General features: G+C 39.4%; 1 protein-coding gene across 4 annotated transcripts in view; it reads right to left on the reverse strand.

The window, feature by feature from the left end:
- Nucleotides 1–24,975, reverse strand: part of adgrb2 (adhesion G protein-coupled receptor B2) — a 165,683-nt gene that overhangs the window by 63,094 nt on the left and 77,614 nt on the right. For all 4 annotated transcript variants that reach the window (XM_025065396.1, XM_025065397.1, XM_025065395.1 and 1 more), the window contains 11 exons: nt 21,650–21,814; nt 21,024–21,188; nt 18,719–18,820; nt 17,441–17,547; nt 16,434–16,628; nt 15,954–16,022; nt 15,394–15,502; nt 14,690–14,836; nt 10,642–10,729; nt 9,827–9,929; nt 5,540–5,583 (listed from right to left, as the gene is read on the reverse strand). In XM_025065396.1, coding sequence (XP_024921164.1) covers nt 5,540–5,583; nt 9,827–9,929; nt 10,642–10,729; nt 14,690–14,836; nt 15,394–15,502; nt 15,954–16,022; nt 16,434–16,628; nt 17,441–17,547; nt 18,719–18,820; nt 21,024–21,188; nt 21,650–21,814 — 1,294 coding nt within the window. The remainder of the gene's footprint in view (nt 1–5,539; nt 5,584–9,826; nt 9,930–10,641; nt 10,730–14,689; nt 14,837–15,393; nt 15,503–15,953; nt 16,023–16,433; nt 16,629–17,440; nt 17,548–18,718; nt 18,821–21,023; nt 21,189–21,649; nt 21,815–24,975) is intronic.

A 24,975-nucleotide genomic window follows, 5' to 3' on the forward strand; every position in this document is an offset into this window, starting at 1 on the left:
GTGATTAACAATAGGCCAGATTTATGTCTACCTTTTATTATAAACAATTTAAAGGACTGTTGAGACCTGGCTGATATCTGTGCCAGATGAATGTGAGCCCAAAGCAGGGACTTCAACCCTGACAGATTCTGGATGTTTGAGCTTCTGGCCCGACCTGTTAGGCCATTATTACACTTCAGTTGCTTGAAGTGAGGTAGGACGGCTGGGTCTTTAAAGCACTGATCCCCCATCAGGCTGAAGACCACGGGGGATTAGAAATAGGATTAAGTGACCTACAGCCTTTCATATACTGTACAGCCATCCCTGCATATGAAGTGTACGTTAAATATTGCACTAATTTCCGAGTCACTCTTTTAGGCAAAATGTAAAATAAACCTAATATATATAGATATACATATATAAATATATACATACATACTTTTATACACATACCTATGTACATATATATAAATAAATAAAACAAAACAAATTCTATATATACATATAAATGAACATACATTTAGGTGAAGAAAATTTTGTTTGTTTGTTTGTTTGTTGTCAAATGTGTATTTTATGTTCTGATTCACAGGAAACAGTATAGGATCAGTACAGTACATCTGGGAGTGGCACGTATAAGGGGTCCTAAGTAATCTGTAATGCAGCAAAAATAAGATAAGTGCTCCATAGTGCACTGTGTGTGTGTGTGTGTGTGTGTGTGCACTAGTGGGAGTTAGTGGGACTCTAACCAGATATTGGATACAGAAGCACAGTGGGCTGCGCGGTTTAAACCACAGTAATGCCTGAGGCAAGGTCAGCAACGATTCATCATCATCTTCCACCAGAAAGAAAGACAGAGACACGGGAAAGGGGACAGCAATAGAAAGAGAAAGCTGGAAATAATGCCGTTATTCAGAAAAAGAACTTCGTGGAAACTTCGTGATTTGTGACTGTCAACAATAACTACCATAAAACAGAATCGGCCTCTCAGCACGGCCTTGTTGTTAAACATTTAACGCAATCAGAAAAGACCCCCCTCATATTTATCGATCCTCTCTGGTCTCTGTCTGCAGTTATGAGAGCTAAGTGTAACGGTATCTACTGCACTGCAGCCAATAAGACATATGAAAACAGTTTGAGAGTAGGTTGAGGAGAGAGACGCATGGGGGGGAACGGGCAGTAATGGCAACTGCAACAATTTGGGTGGGCAGATGGCACCGACATATGCGCCTGTTAGGGGTAAAATAAATAAATAAACACTTGCACATAAATAGTGGGATGATCTGCGAGAGCTGCACACTGTGGGCCAACCTAGCCAGCTGACAGAAAGACGCGCAAGTGAGAGAGAAACACTCAGAGTTGTTTAATGGAACGTGAATGGGAAAAAAAAAAAAAGATTTGGACCATGTTTTTTTTTTTTATATTTAAAGAAAATATCTGTTAAGAGGCTGCTAGCGGGGCTGGGAGGTCACAGACAGTCGTACCTCACTCTGTGGGGCTTGTGTTCTGGACACTTTGAATATTGCTGACCTTGACAGTTTGCAGGGAAAGGGCTAAAAACCACTGCTACTGAATGCATTATGATAAAAATATTATTAAGAATGCTCCCTTCATTCATGCTCCCTACATTTGCAGTAGATATTTGAAAAAGAAAAGCCCTGCAAAAAGGGGAATAAAGGAAGCTAATAGAGGGACCTATTTTTTTTTTACAGACTACTGTACTGTACTTTTTGTGCCCGGAGAATTATGACACATTAATTATATCGCTTATTCCTTTGTAAATTTGTCAAAATGCTTAAGCCAATAACAGCTGTCAACTGCACCGTTCCCTCGTCCATTCCATGGCCACACAGAGAGACAAACAACCATTCACTCACATTCACACCAATAATTAAATAAAGGGATATTGTGGGGTTTTTTTTACCCACTTTTGATACTTTTATACTTAGTATGTATTACTGTCATACAATGTTTTAAATTAGTTAACTTGTATTGCAGTTGAACTTTTAGTTAGATTTTAAGGGTTATCTTTTTACCTTTCATGTTATGACATAATGTTAACCTTTTGACCTGTAAACTAGCGTCTTTACTTATAGTCGCTGCCACCATTACCGTTGTCACTTAATAAACAAACCCTGTTACAGACCAAGTACTCTGTTTTCTTCATGTTTTTAACACAGCAGTAAAAGTCCTACTAGTGAAACTGTAAGGCAGCGTTTGTCAACTGGCGGCCCGCAAGCCAAATTGGGCCCGGTGGACTGTCCAATCTGGCCCACAACTGGATTGCAATATACATTTCAAATAATACTGTTAGTCAAAAAAGTGATTTTAATTCCATTTTGGAACTCCCTTTTTTTAATTCCTAACTGTGACTTTGTGGTAATGTATCACTATTTTATTTAGACAAATGTATGTTCTTGTTTGCCCTGTTGTTTTCTTACACTGAGTATTTAGTGATGCAGGTACTTTTTTCTATTCAAAAGAACTGTTTTTTTTTCCCGTTGCTGTCTGTTTCAACTGTTTCTGTGTTCGTCCCCTCTCTGCATCACTGTCTGAACATTCCACTCCTCCCCCCTGCCTCCTACTCAGCCTCAAAGGCTGTGGCTCAGCCAGGGAGACAGTTTGGTTGTAGAGAGGGATGTCCTCCAGCAGGCAAACATCTGCTTTGTACAGCATGTTCTCTATGCCTATATCACCACGGACGCTTACAACTCCACTGTAAGTCAACATTTACTGCTCTGTGGAGATGAAACAAAAGAGGAGGAGGAAAATACTGTAGAATCAGGGCATATTTGGGGTTGTGTTACGAGTGTGAAGGGCACATCGACGTAGAGCAGTGTCACAGAAAGACAAATCAAACTCTAACCCTATTCCTTGGCTCATTCGCTCGTTCGTGAATGCTTTCTTCAATGATTGCAGTTTGAGAATAAGTGGGCGACAGACAACGCTGCCACCTCGCCACTTTACATTCCGCCCGGTTCTCTGCCCTCGTAAAGTCTGCAAATTTAATTTGATTGAAGCTGTAATCTGCCGGCTTGTTAATTGACTTTGCCGAGCTTTGTCTCTCTCCTTCCATGATGGAGAACGAGAGTTTGATAAGTCACATTGTCTTATCCTCTACTTTTGGACACGCATTTCCCCAAATGTGTGCTTTGGTCACTGGGAAGTCATTTTTAAGAAGTGGCTGAAGTGATTTCAGAGCCTAAGTTAACCACCTTTTTTTTCTCCCCCATTGTCTGCCTTGTCACAGTTGGCAGGAACATGCTGTAATGGCCCAGTGAAAAATTAAATTCTTGTTAAAACCATTTGCTCCACCAAAGCATTATCTGTCAGATCTGGCTCCTTAAAGCATTATAAAACCTTTTTTTAATTGTAAATGAAGGTCTTTAACATAAGAGACGGCTCTCTGTTGTAAAAGGAGTGTGAAAAGTGAAGTGTTAAACAGCCCAAAGTTAATGAAGAATGGAAATTGAATTAGTCAGGATAATGGAACGCTGATAAAAACTTTGAAGATTTTATTTTGTATATTTACCTCAGTTTTTTAAAGGACTGCTGCGCCTGTTTTGCAACTTTATTGTATATTTAGGCCTATTCTGACTCCATTTATAACATTACAAAAAAAAAGAAGAATTCAAGAGAGATTATAGCGTAATTGTACGTTTTTAAGATAAGCTAAAGACTGGCACAGATGAACAGACACTGATTAATTTATATTGGAGTCTGGCTGAAGGAGAACTTTGCCAATGTTTGAATATAAGGAAGATTAGGACCATTACATAATCAAACAGATGATAAAGTATTATAGTAGTTGGAACTGTGCTCATATTCAACTATTTGCATACTGATACTGACACCTCTGGTCATTCTCTGGAACTACACATTGTAGACAACCAATTGGGATTAGACAGCTATCAACTTCTATAAAATACACCTGTCCACACATCCAATAAGTTAAATCGAGATATTCACAGAGTACAACTGTGGTAGAAATCCTCTTCTGACAAAATAATTATTATTGGAGTGCTATCGGAACCATCGTCGCTGCAACCAAGGCTGCCACAGCCTTCAGACCTCACTGTGGTCTCATCAAGAGTGAGAGAAAATCAGAAGAGTGTGATTTTATTCCGCATGCATTGATTGAAAATGCAGGAAAATGATCTAGTGTCTTTTATCATTTTTTTCTTTCATTAAACATGGTGCTTTCAGTCCAGCAGTAACTCACTGAGGGCCGTGGTCAACTGAGGACGGACAGATTTAGACAGCTGATCAAAGTAACACGCATAAATGCATAAATCAATATGGTTATCGGACTCATGATATTCATTTGGTAAGGATAGCTCACTGTGATGCATTGATGTTTACTAACTAGATAACTACATTCTTAAACCTCCAAACTGCTGTGTCTGCCCTTTTACTTGTACTGACATTTTAGCAACTCAGCTCTGGTTGAATGTTAATGAGCTGGACATAAAACAATGAGGAATTAACACCGGTTTAGCCCAGTGATGCTGCAGCAAAGGAACCATTCTCTGTAATGGCGTTCAGTCTAATGATGACTCTGGGCTCCATGAATGTCTGTACAGCGTTGCCTGTTTACTAAACTGAGCAAAGTTGGTGAAAATAGGAGAAGAATGTCAGGTTCAGTATTTTATCTAGGCTCCCAAGTTTTAGTTTAAGAAGTCCTGCATTCATCCCACGACGGGACAATTCACAAAAGAGTGAGTAAGAATAAGGTCAAACAAGAGTAGAATGTATATATATATAGTTTTGTCCAATGTTTTTTTTAGATTAAGCGCTAGCATATTTGTCACTGTCTGTAAAAAAGGGGTTTAGTATCGAACAATGCACAGATTTGTGTTTGATTTTTTTGATTAGTTAAGAATTTGCTTTGCAAATGTTTACAGTTACAATTGACAATACATGCCAATGGAAGTAGATGAAACAGAACTACTTTTACAGAAATAAAAAAACTGGAATTGAATTTTAAGCTATGTATACTGACCTTGAGATTAAGCTACACTGTACCATGGTCTGTATTCCATCTGTTTGTTGATGGTTGTAAACATGTCCGGTTTGGTATTGACCAGATCACTATGTGGGTTAATGGTTACATTCTCCTGGATCAATTGTGATGGTTTACATTATTCTGCTCAGTGTCCGGTTCACTACCGAGTGTCAAAGATTCACTGGCCTACATACAAAATACAAAACAGTAGAGAGTGACTGATCAATTATTATTCTGTCCACATTATTACCCTGTCCTTTAGCCAACACTGAAGACGGGAGACGAGAAACGCCACCCCTCTAAGCCCGTGTGAATTACGTTACTTTTGGAGCCTTAGCAACAGAGGGAGAGACGAGTTTGTTCTCATTGACTAATTTCATTAACACTGACACAGGGAACTTCATTACTCTGTTTCACTTCATTAATAAAGCCGAGCAAGAGCACAAACAAGATCAGCACCGAGACACATGGACACATCCTGGCAACTAGCATGCATTAGTGCCACATACACACACACTTGCACGGATACAAGGATTAGAGTTACTGAAAAGAACTTACGGGTTGCCATAGTCCCAGACCACGCACTGAGGATCTGATGTACCCTGCAAGACACACGAGGGAGGAGATAAGCGGTTATTGCCGAGAGGTTATAGTCGAGAATCGAGTGAGATGGGAGGAGGCAGACAGGAGGCAGACAGGAGGCAGACGGGAGACAGAGTAGCTCATCGCCAGAGGAGAAAGAGTGATGCCGCGTGAACAATGGAGAGAGGTAAACAGACAATGAAATGGAAGGATTGAAAAAGACAGTGGGAGGGAGAAATGGAGAAAGAATGACTGTCAGAAGACGGAGCAACAAATAGGTGTTTCTACAGGAAATAAAAAAAAGACAAAAAAAAAAGGGTTTGTGAGCAATGAGACGAGAGAGCGAGAAACAAAAAACAAAAAAAAAAAGCCATTTCATGGACAATAATACACAGGAAGTTGGGGGTCATAAACACCCTGAAGCTGAAAAGCATTCGAAGTCTTCACCTAAGTCCAACAACAGTGGAAAGTTGTAAAACAGAAGGAACAACTCTGAAGTGGTAAAATCTATTCATGCATACCAGGTACTTATTGGTAAGAGACGGCCCTTTGAAAGTGTGTAAATGCTGAAAGTCAAGTGAAGCACTTAATACAGTCCATTCGCCTGCTTCGTTTGTCTATAAAACCTTCACATATTCTACCCTGAAATGTAATGAAACTTCGTTTTAAAAACTTAAAAACAAATAAAGTCCAACTGAACGAGGTCTGGCAATTTACCGCCTCAGACTTGAGGCTCTGAACCAATGAACCCAGAAGCATATCACCGGGCGGGGGTGCAGCAGTGGATAAATCATGTGTTAATCAAAGTTCAGTGATGCCCGATGGCGAACAAAGAAGAAAAAAAAGACTCGGTCAATTGGTGAATCAATCACATGATCAATATCCTTAAAGGACCCATCAAAGCCAGTTCCACTGGTGATCTTCCCTGATTTAGTCTATGCCCTTTCAACCTGCGTGACCCATTTGGCCAAGATTGGATTGAGATTGGTTCCAGGGTTACCTTTAAGGGTTCCTGATCTGGAGCAGAGATTGTGAACTTAAATTAACTTGTGCAGTAAAGGACTTCATGGTTAAAAAAAAAACAGGTTCTGAGGGCAGATCATCTCAGTTTCCCTAAGGCAGTCTACAGACACACACTCTGTCACTTCATGTCTGTGTCTTTGGGAACAAGCTCACACAAGTCGCTACTCTGTTCGACACAGAGAGGTCTGTTGGTCTCCCTTCAGTCCTGCATAAAGCACTTTGGCTTTGAGCTCCCCCCTATGGCATAGGGAATTATAGCAGTGCTGGATTCAGACTGCGCTGTCAATAATGAACAGGATGATGTCAACAATTACCAGAGGAAAATGACATCTTCTTGACTAGTAGGCAACGAAAAAAAAATGATTAAAATTTATTGTTTTGAAGGTCAGTGTTTTAAGTGAGTAAAAAAGGGAGGTGAGACACACTCAAGTCTGAACTCTATTAGGATTTATATTTTACAAGTAAGGTCACCTCCTCCTTCTCTGAACAGTTTCTAACTCATCTCCTGTGAATCAGTGAATCTTTGGGTTTATGCGCGGCTGGAAGGGAGGGGACGCCGTGATGCAATGTTTACAGAGACACGATCAGAGGCTAGGTGACACAGATTGATGAACGACTGCACTTTATTCTGCCTCATACACACACACACGCAGCACTGTCAAAGGCATTAGATGTTCCCTGGCATACATTAGCATGCAGGCTTTGGTAACATCCAGCCATCAATCAAGAGGCATTGTGCATCTGACGGCTGTAGTGGGAGTGATATTCTTGAATCCCACAATGTGCCTTGGCTTTAGTGCTACATAACATAATAACAGCATCCGCCGGACAGATGCCTCTTAGAAGGGAAAATGATCCTAACAACTGTGTTTATGGCGGTAATGATAGTATCTACCTTAATAGCGCTGTCATCTTTCTTACTTGAAAGGAACAGTCGTTTTCTACTAAGATTATGGCAACCACAGTCGTTTGGTTGCCATGAAATCAACATTTAAAATGGTTCAAGGGGACATGAAGGTGAAAAACTTTTAAAAAGATACTTTTGATTAAAAAAAAAAAAAAAACAACAATTCATTGTATTTTTTTCACCCATGGAAGTCAATAGCAGTAACACTTGCCTGTTTATGTGGGGTCTCAGCTCCATTTGTTTTTTTACAAAGGAGGACACGTCTTGGTTCTAAAATTGGGTATAAAAGAACTACTATTTTCTGTAATATTTTTGCAGCAGAGCTTAAATGTCGCTAATATTAGTTTATTTTACTCTAAAACTGTTCTAAGCACACAATAAGTGTACAATATTAGAAACCAAAGTGGGGGTTATAACCCCACGGTTGAAAATCAACTACCCAAAAGTGTATATTGTGAAACTTTTTCTTGCTAATCTACCTAAATAATAATAATAAAACAAAACATTAACAGTATATTTACTAAAGTATTATATTATACAGTATTTGCTGAATATACCTTATATAAACTATATGTTGGGGTACTTTGATTGACTGAGTGTAGCTTTATTGGACAACATGGTTCAACACATATAGAATGTAGTACCATCTATTTTTAGCATCTAAAAGTAGAATTACATCTATATTTGTATTTCTTTAATTTACATCGCTCATGACCTAAGAGCACTAGCTTCACTAGGCACTTCACGGTTAGGCGTATGAGCATATATTAGCTAACCAATCTTCTTTTTTTTACACAAGGACCCACGGCTGCAGCAGACCTGAGCCAGCCCTTTGCTTTACTTTTAGACCTCCATTGTTATTCACGTAACATAATGGCTCAGGAGTTCATAATGAAGTTGACGCCAAGGTAGATGGGCTGAGCTAACAGTGGGTTAACGCTGCATTTAACTGCAGTGAAATAATGTGTGCATAATTACAGAGCTGCTTCCAGAGGCTGTGAAAGACGAACTTTGTTTCCGTATTAGAAAATCAAAACCCGCTGCACTGTTTCAAATGAATCCTCCCACAGAATTCAAAAGTTAATAAAAGTGCATTTGTTTCTGTGTAGAAATAAAATAATTGATATCCTTGCCTAATGATTATTAAACCAAATCCAGGCGCTCATTAGCTTCGCTTCCACTATCAGAGGGAAAGGTGAAATCCTCTAGGTGTTTGGAGGTAGATTTTCACGTAGAAAACAAGGCTAAAGAGAGGCTTTTCCTTGTGCCCAGTTCGAGAGGCTCTGCTAGCCTTTCAGTAGACGCAGTACAGGTTCATTAGAATTATTTTCTTCTCGGTGTCTGTCCGCTCCTACTTGATCCAGGAGGTCAGGATCCAGGTATTTCTGATTTCAACATCTTTTCTGAAAACGTGGACACTTTGACCTTCTGCAGGATCGATTTGAACCTTTTTTTCAAATCTCTTGAGTTTTTAAAGAGAAATTCTGAACAGTTCAAGTGCTGTTTTCAGCAAGCTAATAACATCTCCAACATGTTAACAATGTCTCAGAAGGGGCCTTGGGTTACAAACACAGAGGGAGCAAACATGGATTAGTAGTAGTAAAACAGAGTCCTCCAGATAGGTGTCCAACCTGCAGTAGTTTTACTCAGTAGTCAGGGAAGACAAAGTGAAATAATCTAAAAAGTAAAAGAAAGCTGCTGATACTAATGTGCCAACATAAAAAAGAATAAATATGCTTATTGTTAAAGGATGAAACAGAAATACACAATCTGCTTAATTAATACTCACACAATACATTTGACCACTGGACCCCAACGCGGCGCGACAAGATGGATTTTAGTGAAAGACTTTTGTGTTTTTTTTTTCCTCAGAGAACCATTAAAAATTCAACATTATTTGCAAAGCTGTTCCCACCTTTGCCCAGAAGACTGGCTAATGAAACCAATGTCTTATTTGGGCCATGAAGAGGTCTCTCATTAAACCTATAGTTAGTCCTTTCCACTGAATTCTTCCCAAGAGTCATTAATAATAACACGCTTGACTGTAACATAAACTGAATTGGCACCTAGAGACGCTGCACCGTAAGGAAGTCAAAAAGATCCAGATTTATTCCGGCAATTCTCTGTGTTTAATTTGTGCAGCACTTTCCCGAACTCGGGAAAACAAGAGTCATCTGGGAGAGGAGCGATCCCTAAAAGCCTCAACATACGTTTATTTTCTTGAGCAAAGATTGTTTAGTGCACAAATGCAAAAATAATAATAAAAAAAAATCAAGATGTTTATGGTAACATTTATAATGGGAAACCACGGATGACTAACTAAATTAACTTACATTCAACAGCGGTGACAGCTCCACCACCACCAGGGGCTCACTGGGTTTGGGTTCTGGTCGCACTGTCACCGTCAGTATCTTAGAGTTGATCACAGCAGGTGGACTACGAAGACAGAAATAAACACACAGAGAGTTGATTTTTAAGAAAAAATATACAACACATTAAACACAGCTCTGAATCCAAGAGGGAAACTGTAAAGCTCAAGAGACAATAAAATATTCACCAATGAACATAAATAAAAAATATAGAAAACAACAAATATAAAGAGTATGAGATGAAAAATGGACATGAAGATAGTGCCTCGGCCAAATGTCTTTCAGTTGACCTGATTAAAAGAGCCGACAGCAGAGCCAACTGTGTATCAGACAACATCATGGCTTTTCATGGCCATCTCATTTCTCCCAACTTGTCTTTCAAAAGTTTCATGCAAGTTACAGAACTTAGTAAAGAGTTCCAAAAAAAGCAGAATTTGCTGAAAAAATGTTAGTATAAATGACATTTCAGGGCATCTAAAAAATAAAATGCCCTTTATAAATTGTTATATCCCTGGAAATAGAAGATTTAGCAGATAGAAGGTAAATGGAGGGAAGCAAGAACTGGGAGAAAACAAAAATAATTGGAAGTTGGTGTGAGAGGAAAATAGTACAAAAAAAAAGCAGGCTGAGAGATTTATAAGATGAAATGGAATGTTAGTGAAAGGATTGAAAATAGAAACCAAAAAGCAAAGAAACAGTTGAGGGAAGAAACAGGTACAATACAACACTTTCACATCAAGTACAGCTGAACACTTTGGTCTTGAACAAAATCTACTCACTGTGGTGCAGGTAAGATGACGCCCAACGTGCGGTACAAGATGGCTCCGATGACATAGTACAGGGTAGACTCAGAGTCGGCCTCTATCTCTGAAACAGACAACGTTGCATCTCATTAGAACAGTCGCTTTCAATTGAACTTATATTTCACATATATTTGCCTCTTTAGTGGTCTGCTCCAGTTGTTTACTCCCAACTAAGACTAGCTGTCCTGTTATTTCATTTAGGATCTGCAAAGATTTAGTATTAGCATTTACTCCGTGTAGTCAAATCTTACATGAACAAATATCTCTTAGTAAAGAGATGGAGTACGACTGTTTCCTAACCCTCGGCAGCTCAATTTACATTCACTCTTAAACCGTCAGTGGAAAACGCTACAATGACTATATTAGACGAGTTTGTAAATTGCGAAGCACTTCCAAAAAGCATATGACAGCTACGTCCCAACACTTGAGGTAATTACACTTCTGGGGTGAAAGTGCACTCGGAGAGTCTAACTGTGTGGGTGGGCGCATTTTGTGTAATTTGTATGCCTTCTACTGAAACCATGTCCATTCAAAAGGGAACTTTTTTTGGCAAAAGTGGTAAAGCCATTATCCAACAGTTTTGGGTTGAGATCATTTTTTTTCAATTTTCTCTGCAAGGCTGCTGCAGATAACTGGACCATGTTTCCGATTTTCCAACCTTTTAAAGACTTGTTCATCACCTGCCATGACTTCGCCCAACCATGTTTCTTTAGCAAAAAGAGCAGAGGGGGCTTTGAAGGAGACAGACTGTCCCTCCGCAAATGTCACTTTGTCTCAAGTAAGGAAGACAAAGAGGGAAAGTAGGAACCAAGGAGTTCATGTTAAGGACTGTCACTCCCTTGTTTTACCCCTTTAGACTGAGAGAAGTGATGAAGAAGCACCGGGGGAGTGTGTGGGGGGAGGAGGGGGCAGAGAGGGGATTGATGGGATCAGAGGTATCGGGTGACTCATCCAAAATCATTAGTTATAGAGGCTGCTATGTGGGGCTGACGAGGTGAAAAGCATAGACACAAAAAGATCTTCAGATTTTCAGCACATGAGCTGTGACCAACTAATGATTTGTGGTAAATGTTTGGTTATTATTTGTTATGAGAATAACATCTTGAGGTGTAGAACGCTTTACAATTATTATTATTAATTGGAATTGGCCAAAATGCATTTGGTGCATCTGTAGTCAACATACTTGAAAAGAAAAAGCCTGGCTCATATTAACAGGCTGACGAATGAGAACAGTATATAAAAAAAATGGTTCCACTCCGGTGGCACTGCAAAATCTGAGGGAACAAAGATAAGAAGAAAACAGAAGATCTGACGCAGGGGAATAAAATACACCGAAGTGGAGAAAAACACAGGTAAATAAATATATAACCACACCAGACATAAAAAGAAGTTCACGTGTGGGACAGATCAGAGACGGTGTGTCTGCGTGGCCATGCAAATGAGAAATTCTGTGTGTTGTGTAGAGACTGTGACTCAGTGTGTGTGTGTGTGTGGGGGGGCAGCGGACCTCCACTAATGGATGATTAATAGGACAAAAAACACTTCCCATTAACAGATTTTTGTCCCTCTCTTCTTCCTGTCGACATGATTGGTGGCCAACTGTAATCTAACAAAATAGCGACCACAAGTCATCAGCTGTGAACTTTAATATGCCATTTGTCAGGGGAAGGATCTGCGTGGTGTTGATGCGGAGCTATTATTTATGGCTTTAATCAAAAATTGAAAACTCCATCCGTAGAGTTTTATGTGTCCTTTTCCTCTCAACTTCATGCTGGTGTATTTTGGACTACTTTTCCATCTTTAGTTGTAATAAAACTTAATACATGTACCCCATGGTTTCCCTTGAGTCTTGATTTGCATTGACAGAATGATGTGCACTGTATGAACTAATGTTGCCTAACACACATTTGATATACAGTACACAGATATACAGTAATTTACACACACTGTGGAAAAGAATGTTTCACAAAGATCCTGCAGCTTAAAATACCATGTCAACGACCAGCATCTGTTCAACCTCAGGTCAAATGTCTAAGGGTGACAAGCTGACTGACACACGTCAAATGACTGTGAAGGGACTGAGAATTAGGGCTTCACCAAAGCTTCTTAAGCTGCAAAACCTGTTGTGACACGTTCTACGAGCCATCGTTAAGACGCAGAGAAATGACTAAAATCAATCAACACTTTGAGGCAAATTAAAGTTAAAGTTAAAGTAAATCCATCATTTGGATTGGTCACATTGATCACGGCAATCATTTCGCTGCTTGGCTATGAACATGATTAATCACGATTAATTGTGTTCATTATGTTTGAAACTTGAATTATTTAACAGTTCTAGTCTAAACATTATACTGAAAGTGATTTAATTATTAATTATTATTTTTTAAGGATGTGAAAATGTGAAAGTTTCCACAAAAATGTGGTTTGTGGTTTGTCCTCACAAGTGCAAATAAGGACACTACAGATTGTCCAGTTACTCCCCGAGTGGATTATTGGATGTTTTTCTACGCAAGTAACAGTCTAAAGGTAAGAAACAGTACAAACAATGTGTGTGTGTGTGTGTGTGTGTGTGTGTGTGTGGATAGGCGTCAGAGAGAACAATAGAGGCAGAGTAACTGCTGCCACGGGAATCAGTGAAGAACAGTCTCAGCCTCTGCCCAGTCAAGCGACTCATGAACCTATCAATAGACTGTGTGTGTGTGTGTGTGTGTATGGGTGTGGGTGCGTGCACAAGAGCACACACAACACAACATAGCCACTGGCCCTTTATGAGCATGTTTAATCTGTCTATGTGAAATAGGCCTTCATTACGGGGTAAATGAACCAAACAAACTGATAGCAATCAACTGATGACCTCAATTCAAGGACTGCCGATGGGAATATGCAAAGACCCCGCAGGGCCAAAGGCCAGACATAATCTCCTTACTCTGGATGCATTAAATGGTATATGTACTCTGAATGGTAACATTTACTGAATGATGCTGACTGAAAATACAGCTCCAGACCTAATACACCAGGAGTCACAGAGGATGAAAAATTATGTTTCTGGAAAATGGCTTAATAAGGGAAGTTTGAAAGTAAACAATTAATTCAGAAAAAATATTCATTGCCGTACAAATGCCTTTTTAACCATCTGGTTAAAGGAAAAACAACAACTTTATTTTCTGTATTATAAAAAAGGTTCTAGATGAGGTGGGTTCAGATAAAGATAAAGTACAGTTTGTCTATATATAAATAAATAGCAGTGCTCTATCAGGCTGCAGCCTCTTAGAAGTTTAATTTGAGTAGGGGACAAAGTGCCAGACAGGAAGTCTGCCAGTCTAATTTCCTGTGAGATTCCACCTTTGCCCTCGATGGCAGCTCAGCAACTCCCTTGTCTCTTATAAAACACTTTCTCAACTGTTTTTACTGACCGTGGAGCCTTTCACAATTTAGCTCACAATGTCTCCTGATAGCATCTATCTCTTCATAAAATCCATGTCCCTTTTTTGCTGCATTTGGCCACATCACTTACACTACGGTGGTAAATGAGACCACATGGAAAATTGTATTGTTTAAAAATAGGACCGTGGAAGTTCTCAAGAGGCTGCATAAGCTCTCCTCACATAAGAAGACATTAGATCTTCTTGGAGAGCTCTCCAGAAACGTTCAACAGACCAATCCCTCCTGGTTATATCCCTGAGTGACCTTAAGAGGGCTCATGTCTGCCTCTATAAAACACATCGCTAAATCCATCAAATGTCTGACCTTGGCCAAAAAATGTTCAGTCAAAGGTAACAGCGGGCATAAGATGCCAAAAAGTCAAATGGGGAAACTTCAAAATTGTTGGAATTACCAAAAACACCACTCAATAAAAGTGACAGCAAAACCTGTTGGTGTTTCTATTTAAAATTATTCTCAAGTCAATGTCACTGAAGAAGGTATATGACACTTTATACATATTTAAGAGTTTCTAACTTCTTTCTAAACTAATTAAAAATAAGGTTCTCTGTACTTATTATGTGCCTTAGTCCATCGACCGTACCTTCTGTTGGTATGGTGAAGACCTCTTTAGGAATGTACAGCTTGTCCTCCGCTGTCCTGGCCCAGTCCTTCATACCTCTCCGACCCTTCATGGGAAAGTTGATATCGCTGGAAACTGCTGACACTGGCTCTCGCTGAATTGTTATCACTGGACAAAAGACATCAATCAAAAGAAATTCGTTGCTGCAATAAAAGCTGCAACCACAAACTGAAACAAAGTTTAAAGTGACGTAATTGAGGCGTTTTCGCTGCGGAAGATACGGAGTGTATCTTCCGCAGCGAAAACGCCTACATATAAATTTCCTCGGTTTTGGAAAAAGTGATGAATGTGATGTCAGTGATGCATTACCCAAACTTCATATATATATATATATATGAAGTTTGGGTAATGCATCACTGACATCACATTCATCACTTTTTCCAAAACCGAGGAAATTTATATGTAGGCGTTTTCGCTGCGGAAGATACGGAGTGTATCTTCCGCAGCGAAAACGCCTACATATAAATTTCCTCGGTTTTGGAAAAAGTGATGAATGTGATGTCAGTGATGCATTACCCAAACTTCATATATATATATATATATATATATATATATATATATATTTATGTAAATATATATATAAACTCTGGTAAAGTGAAAACTCTGGTAAAGTGAATTTCTTGAACAGCGTGAAATGATCCATCTTAGAATTGTGTGACACTCACTGAGGTTGTTTGTGACCACGAGAAAACTCTGAAAAGGCTTCTGGGCTTCTCCAATGAGGTGAATAAAATCCTCTAAAATCCTCATCAGCAAGGAAGCACCGGGAGCGACCTGTGAAAAACACGACTTTAATCACAACTTTTTTTTTTTTATAAGACACGTTTAAGCCACTTAAACATTTTTATTAATGCAATTATTTAGACCAACAGTTGTGTTCCGGGGTGGTGGCAAACCACCGCCGTGCTGGATGTGATATCAAAGTGGCCTGAACGTTTATTGTGTCCAGATGGCAAGTAAACACACCTCAAATCAAGGGCATCACAACGGGTCACAAAAACGCATAGTTGTTAAATGTGATTAATAGGCGAGGACTGAGTTTATTGAACAGGTGTGTTTTTATGTTCGTAATAATGAAAAATTATACTGTATGTGTATGTACACGGGCAGTGTTTGAGCCACACACATTCATAGCTATACTAATGCACATAAGGACAGCACCCAGTGAAGCAGACGGCCAGGGACAATTGTAAAGTATTGAAGCAAGACAAGGGCAGGACTTTACCTGATGTGCATCCTCCCATTTCTCCAGATTCTCTATGTCCAACATGAGACTGACTATCTGGAAAAATTTCTAAATACAACCAAAAAAAACACAGTAAGTGCAGAACAGGAAAAACAGGAATTAACGAGCAATATATGTTACACTCATTGTCGTCCTGTAAACGTTGGTTGCAACTAGAGAATCCTGTAAATGCTGTATTTAAAAAAAAAGATAATAAAAAAAATGCACAGACCGTGAAAGAGGAAATACTTGCTCACATGAACACTGATACTTAATGCAGTGAATACACTGGTATGTACTAACAAGAATTCATAACAAGGACATGGGCATCGTTTCATGGGCCAGTCAAAGGGCCCAATCTGGCCCCCGGGCCTTGAGTTTGACACACGTGCCCTGCATTATTATAATAATTCAAAGGTATATCCGTGTGAAACTGTTCACGGTTTAATTGTGCAGATGTGAGGTTAGCGCTCCGCTCACCTGCACGTCGTCGGGAGCTGGGATGAAGGTTGCTCTTTTGAAGGTGTCCGTCACATTTCGCAGGATCTCCGTGGAAAAGAGAAGGTCGCCACTGTAGTAGCTCCTCCTCTGCAACAGTTCCAGGAGACTCCGTACGATCTGAGACATGCCCTCCCCGGCCAGGGTCCTCTGACCCTTCGCGAGATGCTCTCGTAACTGTGACATGAAAGAGACAGAATAAGTGTCGCTTTGGGTTTTTGTCGCCGGGATAATGCAGCTGGTAAAAGTGTCTACAGTCGTATGTTGGGATGAGAGTCGAGCCTGTATTTACACAGCTGAAATTTGTTGTGCCTGTGTTTAAAAAAAAGGTGAGCACAAACAAGCCCGGCAGCAATCTCAGTCAGGTGTCAGTACTCATCCTTTTTACAGAAAGATATGAAAAGCAAGAGAGTTTGAATTCAGCGTGTGTGAAAATGGATGCGGAGGGCAGGGGACCTTGAAGAGCTGAGGATTATAGCAATCAGAGAAAATTAATTATTGACTCGTGGTGTTAATGAAAGCTTGGACGTGACGCAAGACGAGCAGTCGGCTGACCCCTAGGTCCTTCTGCCGTTATCAAGGAGACAAAAAAAGGTTGAAATTCACAGGGACAGGAAACACTACGTCTGAGGAACACATTCTTTCACCCTCTGCATCAATAGATGTGAGCTCAAAGCTCTGGAAAGATCATTTAAAGAAACCTGCAGGCCTCAAGGCAAGTGATGCCTCTAATTTGATGTAGTCTTAACAGAAAAAAAGTTTAATTAAAAATAAAGATAAATACAGGTCTTTAAAAACACACAGAGGCTTCGCTTTCTTTTATACTCATGAGACAGGCATTTAAATGCTAAACTGGAGACCGCAACCACTGAGTGAAAACGTTTCTTTCGCACAAGCATAAACATTCCTGTTGATGAAACAGCAGAAACCATAACCGTAGGGAAGAAGCTTCCGGGGCTTTTTAAACACTTTGTAGAAGGGTTACTTACAGATATATGTAAATATCTATATTCAAGTGAGACGCATCTGGCGAAGCTCGGAGGACCCCAGAAAGCAACTCCGTTATTGTCCAGCATGCAACGACGACTAGCAGACCCTGAAAGAAAAGAGAACAGAATAAAAGTTTAGTATGAAATGAAGAAAAGAAACAAGAAATATAAAGGAAAGATAATGCCATATATGTGTATGTATATAATAATTATAATAATAATAATATTCTCACAAACCAGGTGGGAAAAAAAAAGAAAAATTCTAAAAATGAAAACAAATTTGAAGTTCACCGTTTTATATTTTATTTAGGGCACTGAGAGGAAGTTTTCCACTCATCTTCTCAATAGAGTTCATTTTTATTTTGACAAGCTTCTTGAAATTTGTTAAGAGATATTTTTAATTGGAAGAACTGATTTTTCTTTGCAGCCACAGAGTTCAGGTTTTAAATATTTGGCTCACATTTTTTTCAACCCTTAATTATATTTTATGTTAATATTTTGACAACACTGTTTAAAAGAAATGAATACCAAATCAAAATAAAATTCCTCTAGACCCCAACAGAGAAAGCCAGAGGTCCGCCAATGCAACACGAACTATATTTTGAGAACCACTGCTCAAACATGTACTTACCATTAAACAATAAACGGAAATAAACTGCAACATTGTAAAATGATGAAATATGTTCACTCTCAGCTTAATATGTGTAGGAGAATATTTAAAAATGGTTTGCTCTGTGTTCTGTTTGTGGAAGCGAACAGAAAAATAAAACTGGCAGCCTGCTGTTTGAGAAACAGTGTAACGATCCACACTGATTGGTTCTGACAGCAGTGAACCAGGGCAGGTCTGCTGTGGTGATTAAAAGTACCATGTTGCATGGATTCCTGACTACCGTGAGTATCCCAAAATAAAAATATAAATATTAAAATAAACACAATAAAACAGTCTGAGGAGAACTCCGTTAAATTTAACCGAAAACTGTTTATCCGTACCCTGAATACAATTTTCATTGTTCTAATGAGGTGTTTTTCCTGCAGCTCTGTTAGAAATTATACATTAGGCGTCGTCTACCTGCTTGTGCGCCACAACAAAGAGCAGCATGGATTTCTTAGACAAACAAAGCTCTCATAAAAAGAGGAAGAGCCAAACACTTTCTACTGTCTGTTCTGCACCGACGGTCTTCTGCTTTCGGCTGAACTCACTGTTGTGAAAACTCTGCAAACACAATCAAATCCCAAAGCTAACAGCGGTGCAGCCACAGGGCACATAATATTACTGACCAGTGGCATTAGTTGGACACTTGTTGTAGACAGTTTCCCCGGCTGAGGCTCTCTTCCACGACATCGAAAGCAGGTGCTCCTCTTTGCATATCTCATGCGGAGCTGCAGATTTTGGGCGAAAAAGACAGTTAGAGAGGAGTGAGGGAAGAACAGTGTGGCAGGGCTCACGGCAGATGAAAAATCACCATACACTCTCACATTCTCGCTGACAGAAAAAAAGAGGAGACAGATAAGCACAAAAACAAGATTCAAATCAATGTTCTTCTGCACCAGCTCCAAATCCTATCCCCCCCTGTACATTTCTCAGTGCTCTCTGTCAGTGTCACTGCCTCGGTACAGTATCTCACTCCCTCTTCATCTCACCACCTCTTTTTATTCTTCTGTGTTTTCCCTTCTTTTTCATAAGCCTGATGAAAAAATGGCGCTCGACACTCTGAAGATATTCCGAGGGGGGCAGGCGAGAGAGGAGTGATGAAGAGCAAAGAGAGGATAACACACACAGAGAGAGAGAGAGAGAGGGAAAACAAGATACAGTGTTCTCCCTGCAATGGCAACATGTAGGAACTTCAGAAAACCATTGGTTCCTGCTGCAGGCTGCATCCGAAAATGTATTGTTTGAAAGTGTCAGAGACAAATGTGAGAACATATGGGCATGTAGCATCATATTTGTTTTTTTGGCAGACAGCTTTGTTCACGTTTACATGCCTATAGTGCCACGCTGCTTGGTGAAGACGGTGGAATTCAGTTCTCTTCAGTTTATATTCACATGGCATTTCTGCATTTCACACCAAATATTAAGGAAAGTGAAAAAATAATCTTTAAATTGCTTCTTGTCAAGATGTCAGATCTGGGAGTCTGCAGAAGTTGGCTACTGTCCAAAAAAAAAACAACAACAAAAGTTGGAATGTGGACAAAAACTATCGAGCTAAACGTCCTTCAGCTTTTACGCCAAAAGTGAGTATGTTATTACTGATCCAGCAGAGAAAAGGCCAAGATGTCATTTTTTGAATTCACTCCAGTTGCGGAGTTCTCTTCATGGAGTTAATAACTGTCAGATGTTCGCTCCTGTTATGTGTCCTCTCCTTCAACTGCTTTTATTCAGTTGGATTATTTCTCCTTGGCATGGCTGTTTCTATCCCTTCTGTCCCCTGGTCTTTTTTTTTTTTTTTCTTTTGTATAGCTGTTTTTTTTTTGTCTGATAGAGTTTGTGTGTAAGATGAGTGAAGTGGACCAGACGTCATCCAGTTGGACTCCTTTTTAAAGCCCACTGTGCCACCCATCTGACCACGCCAAAAGAAGCATCATATTTCCCTCAGCATCTCCAGGCTGTCGACTCTTTGTCAAGATTTGAATATCTTTTCATTATAGGCTGCTGCCAGTGGCTGGCAATTAAACATCAATCCCTCTGATCTGTGTTGGTCACTGAGATGGAGGTCAATCAGTGGGGCAGTGGCAGTCACCTCACACGATACCAGATCCTGTTCCTGATTCCAGGTCAATGCTCTTCAACCTTTATTATGTAGGCTCCTTGTACGACAACTTAATTTCTGGGATGGAATTGAAAACCGGGTAATAAACCAAAACTTGTTAACTCCCACTCAGACAACAGGAGTGGGTTGCAGATGCCTGGTTGTGCTAGAACTTGTCATATAAACACAGATGGAGCATTCGTCAGCAGCCGCTCACCCTTTGTCTTTGGTGTTGTTTACGCCTCACACATTGATAACTCGCATCAATACAAGTGAACCTAATCCACAAACACTTCTGCTGACCAAGTGGTCAGACTTCTACTTCTAAATACCGGTGTCTTACCGTTCGGCAAGCGATGACAAAGTGTTACTTCAATTTTATCGAGCAGCGTATTTGTCTTGTTTTTACGCTTTGTGAAAAATCAGCGAAATCTGTCATTTGCATTTTGTCGACCTAATTAATGCACGGAGTGGCGCGAGGGCAAAGTAGGTAAACAAGTAAACAGAGGGGAAAAGACAAGCGCCACATGGCAAGGACATTAAATAAAAAAAATTCAAATAAATCAATAAAGAGCCAGAGACGGATGGCTGTGTGAATTGACAGGGACACAAACACGGGGCAGAAAAGATGAGACAGGCGCTGTTCTGAAACTACGGCTGCGGCTTTTACTCGCACTGTAAATCCACTCAGTTCAGCCTGACAGATACTGTGTGTGGGCATTTTGATCGTGCACACAAACACACACACACACCAAATGATGAACCTCTAAAAGAATACAAAGATGTTTATATGTGGATTTTCCACCTTTTTTTCTGGTCACAACAGCAGCACTGACCTGGGCACTTCTTCTCATTACAGGAGCGGACTTCCTCCCCTGAGCCATCACAAGGGAGGCCCTCTGCACCGGTGTCCTCACATGTCCTGAAGCGACGTTGTAAGCCGGAGTCACATGTCTTGCTACAGAGACTCCAGTGGTTCCAGCTGGCCCAATTACCTCCACCTGAAAAGTAACAAAACATTATTATTGTTAAAATATTACATACAAAAAAGAGTCGGAACAAGAGTCACCTTTAAGATTATTAGTTGAAAAAAATGTTCTAGGATGAATCCTAATCCCACCATGACCATCCCTCCAACCACAAAATGCAAATGAGCAAATAGAAAATCACAAAAGTAGCATTATTGTGTTAGGAAGTCAAACACAAGATGTTTTGATTTGATACAATTTTTAAAGCATTTAGTTCTGTTCAATTTTTTCAATGTATTAATAATTTGAAGTTTGAAAGAACATTTCAATTTATTTTTTTGCCAAACAGAAATACAAACCAAAAAAATTAAAAAATTTCAGGACTTGCTTCTGCAAAGATGGACATTTTTAACGTTTCCATAACTGTATTAAACAAATTTTGTCTTAAAATGCTGTGTTAACCTCCCTGTAAATGTATCATTTTATATACTCACCACTACATGAAGGGTTGGTGCACTCCCTGCTCTCCTGATGGGGCCCCTTACACTCGGCCCAGCCGTGCACGGACGCGCCGCAGCGCCTCTGCCTCTGCTGAGTTCCTACATCACAGGTGACGCTGCACTTGGACCACAGCCCCCACTCCGACCACCTGCCCTCCACTGGAACCAGAGATGGGAGGTAGATGGGATTTAACAGGTGCAACGACGATGATTGGAGAAAAAAGAAAATAGAGATAAGAGAAAGTAAATAAAGTTACACGTCTGAACAAAAACTCTATGCATATATACAAAGACCACGAGCAGAAATGAATTACAGTTTACAGTAACAGCGGCAGGTACTGTGCGACGGATAGAAAAGCAGACGCAAAAGCTGAACCAACGTATTTACCCAGTCTGTTTGCATATCACCCCGACAGCCATTCGAGCTTAAACAAACCGCATATATATTTTTTAATTTGGCTTGGTGAGATATGCACGAGCCTCGGTCCGCACTTCTGCTGTAATATCCTGCAAAACGGCTGCACGCACGCACGCACCGAGCGCTGTTGATTACATTGATTGGCTTATTGTAACACCTGTGAACCGCAGCATGTCATTGGCTGGAAAGTGTTTTACTGTAGTCATCTTGCTGTTGTCTGCCAATCATTGAATTGCCTTGCAAAACGGTACAAGTTAAATACACATGTTGGATTTTATTTACTGTAAAGTAGTAAAGTAAACCAAGTCTCAGCACAATATATACATTGCACGCCACTTTTTTGCATGTAAGTCTCTACTGTCCACTCCAATCAAGACAGGTATTTCCGACCTTATGTTATGATTTAGATATTAATACATTTTATATCTAGTTTCTATATTATAGAATTAGGACTTTAAATAGATTATTCAATATGATTTGCCAAAACAATCCTAGAAATACATTAGCCCTGCATATGCAGCCAATATATACTAGACTAAGTTAGGTGTTTCATTAGAAATATATTATAGCTGCAGCTGAAAACTACTGAAATCTTCATAATATTTGGTTTTACTGAATAACAAGCAAAGAGAAAGTATTTGAAATACACCTCCACCGTATAATAAAACTTTTATACAGACATTACCTTGTTTATTCCTAGACACAAACAAATTGAAAGGAATATGTCCAATGTCACTCTCAGTGCTGTTTCTCCAGTTCGACTATTGACATGACAGCCTCACTGCTTTCTCTTCCATTCATCCTCTTTTACAGCAAGGCAGAAAAGAACTGAAATCAGTCCAGAACACTTGTCTATTAAATGTGCAGAAATAAACATGAAAATAAACACAAATTGATTGACTCTATTTTGACTCCGTAGCGCCCACAGGCTGGGCATCATATTTTATTTAGTAGATAAATGCTGCCTGTGAAAGGTAACAAGATTGGTGAGACTCTGGAGACTGAACCAAAACAGTGAAGTCGCTCGCCATAAAAATCAAAGAGACTCCGGGACAATAAAGCATACAGTAAAACATTTCATTAACTCTCTCAGTGATAATAACTGCAAAGAAGAATTTTTTACACAACTTTTTTCTTCACTTCAAGGAGTAAATATAATATTAATAGTGCAGGTTTAATCACAATAAGGAAAATGAGCAATAAAAAGTAAATCTGCACACTTCACATGCTGAATATTGGAAGCTGGTCTCCTTCAGTCTTTAATTCCCAACCTTTATCCACCGAGCCACTGTATATATTTAACATTGTAAATATCCAATATAACATAATATAAATCTTCTAGTAACTACAAGAGTTACTAGAGTCTTCTTATTTTACTAACAATACTTATACTTCCTCAGTGTGCAACGGCAGCCTGTTTAGCTGAACACAATGCTAATGAACTCACAGGAATTGAAGAAAGAAAGTGTTGTAGTTATCTATATATATATATATATATATATACTGCCACTGTCACATAGACAACCAAAAATTATTTGCAACAACGGAATAATATTTTTCAGGCCGTGCAAGTAAAACGAGAAGTTTCTGACACAGTAGTTCGCTGCATGAGAGAACTTTATGGTCCAAGTGACAAATACAGAAGTACACATACAATAGGGGCTTTTAATGGCAACAATATCTACTCTAAACCTGTTGCCTGCTTCAATACCTTTCAAATACCATTGTCATAAGTGAAAACTAGCAGAAGTTTAACAAAGAAAAGCACAAATTAAACCTAGTTCAAGCCATTTTTCAAAAAAGACCAGAGCTCCAGTAAAAACACAAGACTATGAAAAATGACTTTAAAAGAGTACACAAACTTTGGCTTTCATTAACCAAGGTAGAGCGGTATCTCTCCATGATTAACATATCATAATTAATCCTCACTCACGCCTTGCTATGACCTGTTTATTTTTCCATGAGAGAGACAAATGTAGGCGCGGAGAAACTTGAAGACAAGGTCTAGACAGCGCTCTGCCCACACGGGAGTCTCTGAGTGGTTGTTGCAGATCGAAACCTCAAAAACAAAAAGGTCTGATGTGATCAAATTAATAATTCATGGAAGACTTTTTTCCACTTGCTTTTATGCGATGCCATGGTTGTTGCAATGAAATCTGCAGCTTGTATGTGTATATGTATATGTACTCATGTATGTGTTGGTTATAGGAAGAGAGAGGGGAAATATGGAAGTGCATGGTTTGACACTGCACCGTCACACGGCTGTACATCTTCTTAAAGTGTGTAGCTGTAAATCTACTGCAGCAAAGCATACAGGGAAAATTTGCTGGGTGTCAATTTTATTAGGGCACATGTTTCCAATTCAGAAAAGACGACTTTTATAACCTGGACTCTAATTGGTATACAACCATTAAGCATAAATAAGTAAATGCATGGATCAAACCCTCGGAACTACACACCTTGAGAAAGCTCAAAGGATGTTAAAGTATTGTTTCATCTGCAGTGCAGTGGCAGATGCAGTAATCATACTTTTTTTCTCTGGTAAAAAAAAGCACTTGTATTGTGAGGATTTTTACAAACAAACATCTCGTCTCCAAGTACTGAAAACCAGGTATTCATTAAGGAGAGTGTTGCCCAACATCTAATGTCTGAGTCCATTTACGGCTTCATTTCAATCTAATTCAGAATAAATTTGTCTCTTTTAAACGAAAAGGAAAGCAACAAACAGAAATGTTTTTATGTATTTATCACACTTATCTACCTATCTTTTTCACACACAATTACTTTGGAGGAGATTATCCCAACAAATAATTTAACATCTCTAAATTTCAAGGTCAAAGTTCATGTAAAGACAGTTTTTATGCAGCTAATACTGCAGTATGTAGATGTATAAACTGAACAA

This window comes from Cynoglossus semilaevis, chromosome 18 (genome assembly GCF_000523025.1).
Source record: "Cynoglossus semilaevis isolate Cse_v1.0 chromosome 18, Cse_v1.0, whole genome shotgun sequence".
Taxonomy (NCBI): Eukaryota; Metazoa; Chordata; class Actinopteri; order Pleuronectiformes; family Cynoglossidae; genus Cynoglossus; species Cynoglossus semilaevis.